Raw genomic sequence first — 9,404 nt, 5'->3', positions numbered from 1 at the left:
GACATCTGTTTTCTAGCTGTGGATTAAGCCTAAGCCTAAACTAAATTAAATTAGCAGCGTCAGGAGTTCACTTTTACAGAACACAAGTCCATTCTCCTTGTTCTTGCTCTCGAGGGTGGCACTATTTGTGGGAAATGTCTGACTTGGATTTCTTTAAATCAACACTGACAGATTTCAGCTGCGACCTCAACTTAAGACTTGAACGCAGTGTATTGTGACTAGTGGCCTGTCAGTCCTGGTTGTAATATCACAAACCACAGTTGGCCCCATCACCTGGAGATCACAGGTTTGAATCCAGGCAATGCCTCAGTGTCTGAAGCCAGGAGACCTAGAGCACAAGTGTCCCAGTTTCTCTACACATCTGTGGGCTGATGTTCGAAAAGAAGCAGCGAATCGGCTGCATGTGTCTCTGAGAACCATGGAGGGCTCAGCAGCAGCAGGAGGCAGTGAGGTCTGTGGGGGCAGTGGGACCTTCAGAACTGCCCTAAAGGCAACAGCAGCAAATACAGCATCAGCGAAACTGAAAACAGCATGGATTTGATCTGAAATATCAGCCAATAGGAGCAGCACTACAAGACTGGCCAGTTTATCAGAAACACCTACCCTATAGGACCCTTATGGAGGTGTGGCATTAGACTGTAACCTCTGGATTCTTTATTAGACGCTCGAAGCGTGACCTGGAAAATAAAACTGGGATGAGTCTGAACACTTTTAACATCTGCTGTGTTCACATTTATGGCATTTCACAGTCACTGCACCTGTCAGAGTATTTACAATATCGATTTAATGTAATATATAGGCACATTTCCTCAGTAATTGTCGCTGACCAGTTTTGTCCACTGTTTACATAAGCTCGCTCTATTCTGTTCTCTGGTTTTCTCTGCTCTCTCCATTCTGGAGCCGTTATGAAGAAGTGAAGAGCTGTTGTGAAGAAGGGTTTCTGATTAACTGGCCACTGAGTTGCACTATAAGCGAGGGGGTTCTGATAAAGTGGCTACCCTGTGCAAAAACCCTCAGCTCTATCTAGCACCAGAAACGGTTCCCCACTTAGAACCCATTTCACTGAGAATGACACAGCTGTGGCTCATCACTTTAGACACCAGATCAAGAGTCCCTAGATATCTAGTGAGGAATATAACTCAGTATGTACCTGCTTTTCTGTCTCACTGTTGCCATAGCAACTGCTCTTGCAAGAATAGAGCAGAACTGTGGCTGTGTCCCAAACTCTGCTTTATTCACTATCTAGTGCACTACCGTAGGGTTCCATGATGACATAGGGGTATCTGTGAAGAGAGTGCAGGATATTCAGAGCACTATAACAATCCCACAATGTACTGCAATATTGTATATACTGTAAATGTACCCTAGTGGACACTAAATACCCCACAATGCACTGAATGACGTTCAGTCGGCTGTGGCACAGCACAGAGTGAACCTACATAAGATGTTCCAAATCATAAGTGTTCCAAATCATTCACTACCTTCACCAAGAGTGCTCCCTATAATAGTGTACTACATAGTGATCCAGAATTTCCAGTGTAGTGAGCAGGGCACGGTTTAGGATGCAGCCTGAGTCTATGGTTTGAATGCTTTGTCTGAGTCTGTGTTACAGCTGGACCAGATGTTGATGAGGATCCTTTAGTAGGTGGTGTTATTCCTCTCGTCTCTTCAGGCTTTGGGCTGCTCGGGAGCTTCTGGGCATGGCTCTGATTGGATGGAGTTTTTCCTGTTTATCTGTACCTCACTCGTTCCCGAATTCTCTTGCTTCAGGGCCTTGGTTTTGAACTTCAAGCCGTGACCTTTGGAGCAGAAACAACAGGATTTTGGTATTTGATTGAAGCAAAACCACTGGAAAGTTTGTGTGAATATGGTATAATTGTTGTCTACTCTGGAGAACTGTCTGGAAATCAGGATCCACCAGCTCTGACCAACAGCTGTGATTATTCAACAATGCCAGCTTAGTTTGGCAAAATTAACCTGCTGTCGATCACTAAACCAGTCCAAAATTTCACATACGTTCAGATGTGGAACACCAGGTACTTGCTGTGGTTTGTAAGTAATACATTTATAAATGACCCTCCAAAAAACATCCGCCAATGAGCTTTAAACATCACAGCGGTCCGTAACTACAGCAACATAGTTAAAGAAACATATTATGGATAATTTCCTTCTTCAGAGCATGTTCATATTAATGTGTGGATCTGGAGTCCACCAACCCACACATTGTGAAACAAGACCCCCCCGCAACCCGAGTCAGTTTTCTGATATGAGTGATATGAATATGAGGAGTAGTTCTGATTCTGCTCAGCTTCTGATGTCAAGTGCAGAGACTTTACAATGGCCCCGCCCACTCGTCTGAGTCTGTCAAATCACAGTACTGGGCCCATGTTTGTGAGAGCGCAAAGACAAAGTTAAATGCAACAAAACAGACACAACGAGTGCGAAGAAATAAAAGCACTGAGTAAAAACGGAAAAAAAGAACAGTGAAGAAAGAAAACCGAACAAAAAACAGTTAAAACCAGAGCTTCTGCTTCTCGCTCCTCACTGCCTTGCGCTCGGGGTCAGGGTGAACAGCCAGCGACTCATTATCATTTAAAGGAACAGGCCCAAGGAGCGTTTGAACCTCTACAAAATCCCTCGGGGGGAAATGTTAAGAGCTGCCGCTGTGAGTCGGATAAAAACAAATGTGAAAGCTGTAACTTCAGGGATTTTACAAACTGTGAGTTTGTGCTGGAGCTCTGCATTTCATGGTGATTGACAGGTCCCTGGGCAATCAGAGCTCTGCAGGGTTTACACATTAGGGTTTAGTACTTGCTCGGCTCATTTAGAACTGTAAAAAAGCAGGAAAAGCAAAAAGAAGTTGAGTCGTGTAGCTTCCATTCCGTGGAAAAGCATCATTAGTCCTGAATATTACCACAGTTTTATAAATAAAAAGACGGTCAGCACACACACTGACTGGGTGAATCCGACAGTCCAGTGGAAATTTTACTCACCCGGGCAATCTGCAACTTCCTTATAGGCTTTTTTCTTACAGCAGCCACGGCACAAGCTAAAAACACACTTATTCCCCTGTGAGAGAGAATAGATTCAGATCCAACAGATAAAACATCTACAAACACTCATATTGTCTGTGATTAGAATTATAGAATTATCATTAAACAAGTGAGACTTTCATTAACAGGGAGAAAAACACAGTAAACTAATCAGCAACGTTTGGAGCAAAGACTCACTTTAGGATTCCCGCACTGCTCACACTTGATGTACTTTGCTGCAGAGAAACAAACAAAAGGATTTTTATCAACAAGTTTTGTTCCTACATACATCAATCAGTTGCAAGATTAAAACCTCCCCTCCCTCTCTAGGGGGCCCTGTGACCTGACTATCAGTGTTACTAACTTAACCTGGCAGTGGTTTTAAACTTGTAAACAGATGACACAGTATTAAACAAGAAAAAAATATCTATAAATATTTAGAGACTTATTAAAGCCTGGGTCAGTGTCTGTGACTGAATTCCGCTTCCTCTCGAACCGAACCAAGCAATCGAACTCACGTTTCAGTTCTGGACAGAAGTTTTTGTTGGGGTTCCTGGCTTTTTTCTTCTGTTTGTTTTTGGAGAGCGAGTCGTTGCTGTCACTGTCCTCCAGCGCTCTCTTCATCCTTACAGTCTTAACTTCCGCTGTGTTCTGTCCATTCACTTGACTCTCTTCTTTCGGCCTGAAACACAATAACAACCAATCAGCTCTCTGTTCTGGACTCAGGGTCATGGAGGTCTGGCACTGACCTGAGAGTGTTGAAACACAACAAGAGCTCGGGCTCTAAAACTCCACTTAGTCACAACCACTCTGTCTACAGAACTGAGGGAGTGTGAGAGACATGCAGGATCTATCTCAAATCCTACTGAGCTCCCTAAGTAGCCAGCTGTTTAAATCGGCAGCGTTCTGACTGAGGTCTATCCTCATGAGGCAGATTAGTGAGACGATGTAGTTAGAGAGCGATGATGTCACAGCTTGTTCTCGCTCACTGCATGTGGCCGGTGTTAACTTCCCTCAGTGTTTCCGCGCCATGGATTCTGCTCTTCACATGTTTAATAGTTATTTAATTCATTTTGCTCTGAGAGAAGAGAGAAATAGATGGGAGTTGTGCTTGTGATGCATCATGGGATTGCCTTTGCGACCGAGGAACATTTTTTGATGTTTGATGCCGCCTTAAAATTCAGCCAGATTAAGGTATCTCAGCAGGCAGCGTATTTAATGTGTCTGAGAAATGGGAGCACACTCACTAAAACTTTGTTTAGGTGCAGGCACATTGAGGGATTTTGTGACTGAATGAATAAATGAGTGAGTGTATGTAAAAGAGTATATATGTGTGAATGAGTGTATGAAAGTATGTATGTGTATGTGAATGAGTGAGTATTTATGTAAATGAAACCATGTAATGAATGACTGTGTGTGTGTGTAGATCTGTAGAGAGAGCAAAAGCAGGTGGATGCACTGACGCAGGTCTGACGTAGGGCTGACAGATCCAGTGCGGCAGTGGGAGTCCAGTCTGGTGTCTCTCCGACTCCTCTTTAGACATTTCCTCCTGAAACCAACACAAACTCAGGATCAGTACACGATCAGTAACCAGAAGGTGAGACAGGGAGTGAGACAGACAGGATGAGGAGACAGAGGGGATGGTGAGACCTGGCAGCGCTGTTTCAGCTGTCTGTTCACCTCCTCGATTCCACTCAGGGTTTTGGCCTTGGCCAGGTCTTCCCTCAGGTCCTGGTGGATCTGCAGACTGACAGAGGAAGGTACATTCAGTCACTCACTCACCAGCTGAAAAATGAGCCTGAAACAACTGAGTTAATGAATCAGAATCAACTAATGAACTAGAGTCAGTTGAGGTAATGAGTCAGAATTAGTTAATGAATCTGAGTCAGTGTCAGTTGAGTCATAATCAGTTAATGAATCAGTCAATTGAGTTAATGAATCAGAGTCAGCTGAGTTAATGAGACAGAATGAATCAATGAACAAATGATAAGTGGAGTTATTGAGTCAGAGTCTGTGACGTACGTGTGGTGCCAGAGTTTAAAGAGATGGGCTCTGACGAAGGACAGGGAGCAGGGTGGATATTTCTGAACCACCTCCAGATACTCCTCCGCCATCTCCCACACAGGTGGGCTACGCCCCTCAAACAGGGCCGGGTTGTGCAGATGACCCTCTGAGAACACACACACACACACACACAGTGAGGTGAATATCTCTGACCTCATGACCAATTTGTATTTTCATTATTTTGCAAAATTTGTGTTAGTGTGCGTGTGCGTGTACAGCGTTTTACCTGCGCTCATCACTCCCTGAACTCCAGTCTCCTCCATACAGCGATGGACGTCACTCAGATTCTGAATATTTCCATTAGCAAACACTGGGATACTCACAGCTTCTCTACAAAAACAACACACAGAGCTTCAGATGTTTACACCGAACAAGACAGCGGTCAGAAAGCCGGACCATGGCCCTGATCAGAATGTGTGTGTGTGTGTGTGTGTGTGTTTGTACAGCACAAAGCACAATTATCCTACCATCTTCAGTTCAGACTTAGGCCACTTTCAGATGTGAAACTGTAAACTGATCCATATCTGATTCGCAGCTTCTAACAGACAGTCACCCGGAGCGGGACTCAAACCCACAACCTCCAGGATCCTGGAGCTTTGTCAGAGACACTACCTGCTGCTCCACTGTGTCGCCCACAGTGTAAACAGCATTTGGTCACAACCTCAGTTCAGAGTCAGCTCCTCTAGTACAGGCACTGTAAACGTAAGTCTGGGTTTAAAACTCTCACCGTACGGCTTTAATATGCTCCCAGCTGGCCACTCCGGTCCGAGCTCCTTTCTGCTCTTTAGTTCTGCCATGAACGGTCAGCATCTGAGGCACAGACAGAGAACATTAATCTGCATTGAAACACACAGACACAGTCAAGACGCAGGGGATTCATCAGCGCTCTACCTGGCAACCCGCCTTCTCCAGCATCTTGGCATATTTCACCGTTTTCTCCACCTCCTGAAACACTCGGATTTTACAGGTGACGGGCACCGACAGTTTCTCACTGGCCAATTTAACTGTGGACCACAGCAGCGCCGGGTTAGCGGAGTTAACTTTATGTAGAATATGTATAAATTTAACTAGGTTTAAATGTGAGTCCTCACAACACCAGTAATCATTAATGATGCTTTTATTATAACTGTTATTCTTATGATTAAGCACTCTGTAAACACAGTAAATACAGGGAAAATGAAACAGTACTCATTCTCTCCAGGAGGTCCCACTCATCCTGAAGAAATACTCCATAGTGCCCTGTGGAGAGAACACACACACACACACACAAAATCATATTCAGAAACAAGGATTCAGTTCTCTTCGTGTCCTTGTTTCTTCCAGGACCTTCACATCAAATTGCAGACACCTCTCACTCATCCTCCTCTTTCATTTCATCCCCCTCTCTCTCCACAGTCCTGCTACAGAGCGTGATGTCACCAGTGGAAACTCTCTTTGAATTCCCTTTTCCTCTAGTCTTTACTCTATCACCCAGAAACGTCTCTTCACCTCTCTTCGCGATCATCTGAGGACAGCCCAGGTTCAGGTCGATGGCGTCGCAGTAGTCCTGTGCCAGCAGAGCGGCCTCAACAAACACCTCAGGATCATTCGAACAGAACTGTAAACATACACACACACACACACACACACACACACACACACACACACAGGGTCAGACTCTGAAAGCTATCCTTCTTCGAAGCTGAAGATTAATCAGGAGTGTTCCTCCACTTCACAGATTGGTTCTGTCCCAAATCCCACAAAGCTGTTGATATTGAGAACATTTTACATCACAGAGAGCATGCTCCGATTGGGCTGTCCCAATTCTTAGACACATTAAATGTGCTGCCTACTGAGACACCTTAATCTGTCCGAATTGTAAGGCAGCATCAAACCGTTCCTCAGTTGCAAACAAAATCCCATGATGCAATGCACACATAACTTCTGACTATTTCTCTTTTCTACCAGAGCAAAAATAATTCAAATCATGATGAACATGTGAAAAGCAGACCCCACGGCGCTGAAATGCTGAGGGAAGTAAACACCGGCTGTGTGCAGTGGGCGGGAACAAGCCGTGACATCATCGCTCTCTAACTACTGCGTCTCAATAATCCGCCTCATGAGGACGGACCACCGTTAGAAAGCTGCCGACTTCTACATCCGCCTACGGAGTCACTGCCTACTCAGGGAGCTTGTTGGGGTTTGGGACAGACCTCATATATCCCGGCGGTAGTGTGTGTGATTTGTGGAATATTGGTCTGTGTGTGCGGGACAGACCTGTGTGATGAGGGGCCGGTCGTCCGGGTGGGTGTCCTGGTAGAGGTTGTCTCGGCGGTAGTTGGAGTCCCGGAGGAAAACTTGGGCGTGGATCATGGGGGTGAAGCAGAGCTCGGCTCCGTGTCTGCGGCTCAACATCCTCCAGGCCAACTCACTCTGGTCCACCATCGGTGCCAATACATAACGAGCCGAGCCTAGGCACGTCCTCCAGAACTCCATCACCTACACACACACACAATATTATAAATTTCTTTATTTTATTGTCACTTATTTTATTTATTTTTTTTTTTTTTGGTCTTTGTTTCTTTTCTAATGCTTTGAAAACTGTGTTCTCACAACAGTCACAACAATAAATCTACTCTGAGAGAGACTAAATGAGAGTGATACAGAGAAAAAGAGTGACACAGAAAGAGACAGAAAGAAAAAGACGCAGAGAAAGAAACAAACGTCTCTTCCCCTTATATATATATATATATATATATATATATATATATATATATATGATATGCTGCGAATTTTAATCCGAATAAAAAACAGTTTCTGAACTCACCAACACACGCTGATCCACCGACGCCGCACTAACAGACCACCGTGCGGAAACACACCGCCCTACGCAGCGTTCCGCCTCTCAGTCCTCCTCAAAGCCCACAGCAGAATATGTATTATTATTATTATTATTATTTTCCTTCATTGTCACCACTGACCATAATATAAATGATTATATTTATTACTGAGATACTATTAAAGTAAATTTCTTTTGTTTTGTGTGGTTTATTTTGGATTGATCTCTGCTAGAATTAAAAAATCCTGAACAACATTGCTACAAAAAAAAAAAAGTTTATGTAAAAAACGAAATGTTATTTTAAGATATGTTTTTGTTGATACATATATATTAATAAGTTAAAATAAGAAATAAAAAAAATAGTTGTTTCTCTTATTGGCCACCAGATGGCGCCAGATATTTGAGTTAAAACCTTTATCTTTTACTAATCTGAATACAAAATAAAAGTCTTCGTAATTTTTCAAGCGTAAACTTATGAATATATCTCTTCCTCTTTCTCTATTTTTTCTATTTCTTTCTGTCCCCTCTATCCCTCCCTCTCCACGTAGTGTAAAATCTTCCAGAAGAGTAGACTGTGCTGTTTATTCTCTAGTGTGTTGTTTGTAAGTCTGTTGAGTGGTGTTTGTTGTTGATTAGTGTGTTGTATAGTGTTTGTGTGCGTGTTCTGAGATCGTAGACTGTAGAGATAGATAAATAAATAAATAAAAACAAATCTGAGACACGGTCGAGCCAACGTGACTGCGCACGTGCTCACAACAGCTGGACGAGTCCACCATGTGAACAGCGCAGCGTTGTCTGAGTACTGACCAATCAGAGAGCAGAAATTATAATATGGGCGACGATGGACGGGGCCTCACAATGTCCTCAGATTCCACACAGTGCTTTAAGTTAGCGCTATTGAAAATCATGTAAGATTAAATATTGTATGAAGTTGTATGAAATATATCTATAGGTGTGTACTGTTGATCTATTTAAATATACGGCTGTTCACACACACACCAGCCATATTTAGTAATACACTACCATTATTATTATTATTATTATTATTATTATTATTATTATTATTATTATTATGCCGTAATACTAGTTATTAGTAATATTCGTTTAATAATAAAAATAATCATAATATATTTTATTATTTGTGTACATTTACAAAATGAAAACAGAAGGAACATGGTGCACTTCATCTCAGCCCAGGGGGTGGGGTGACAGGAAGTGTGGTTTTAAAACCAGACACTGCTCTTTTTTCAGAGTTTTAAGGTGGAGCGCTGGGCCTGAGAGTTGTGTAACACACGGATAATTACCCATATCCTCATTTCTCTGAAGGAGTGTCGGGTTCCTCGCAGGCTGCTGAGGTGTGTGTCAGTGACTGCAGACACTTTATCTCCTGAAAACACACAGCTGACCTCTGTGTCCGATTTAACCAGCTCCAAACTGCTCCGTTATTCTGCCAAATCCTTTTCAATCCAGTCAGTATCACTCAGATTTCT

At 43.2% G+C, this 9,404-nt stretch overlaps 1 protein-coding gene across 3 annotated transcripts; it reads right to left on the bottom strand.

The window, feature by feature from the left end:
- Positions 1 to 1,467: 1,467 nt before the first annotated feature.
- On the bottom strand, positions 1,468 to 9,404 carry dus1l (dihydrouridine synthase 1-like (S. cerevisiae)). 3 transcript variants are annotated; one of them, XM_066641492.1, is made up of 15 exons: positions 9,219 to 9,400; positions 7,903 to 7,989; positions 7,353 to 7,574; positions 6,585 to 6,693; positions 6,285 to 6,335; positions 5,988 to 6,100; positions 5,824 to 5,906; positions 5,323 to 5,426; positions 5,055 to 5,202; positions 4,683 to 4,779; positions 4,496 to 4,581; positions 3,551 to 3,714; positions 3,231 to 3,268; positions 2,994 to 3,069; positions 1,468 to 1,799 (listed from the first exon to the last, which is right to left on the bottom strand). In XM_066641492.1, exons 3-15 carry the CDS (start codon positions 7,569 to 7,571, stop codon positions 1,669 to 1,671), a joined length of 1,419 nt encoding a protein of 472 aa, XP_066497589.1. In that variant the 5' UTR covers positions 7,572 to 7,574; positions 7,903 to 7,989; positions 9,219 to 9,400; the 3' UTR covers positions 1,468 to 1,668. The 3 variants fall into 3 exon arrangements, with proteins under 3 accessions (XP_066497589.1, XP_066497590.1, XP_066497591.1); XM_066641493.1 differs by having other exon boundaries at positions 7,903 to 7,986; positions 9,219 to 9,237; XM_066641494.1 differs by lacking the exon at positions 1,468 to 1,799 and adding an exon at positions 2,679 to 2,830 and having other exon boundaries at positions 9,219 to 9,404.

The sequence above is a fragment of the Hoplias malabaricus genome, chromosome 13 (assembly GCF_029633855.1).
Source record: "Hoplias malabaricus isolate fHopMal1 chromosome 13, fHopMal1.hap1, whole genome shotgun sequence".
Lineage (NCBI taxonomy): Eukaryota > Metazoa > Chordata > Actinopteri > Characiformes > Erythrinidae > Hoplias > Hoplias malabaricus.
Note: the sequence above shows the minus strand (reverse complement) of the source record. Positions and strands in the feature narration are given on the sequence as shown.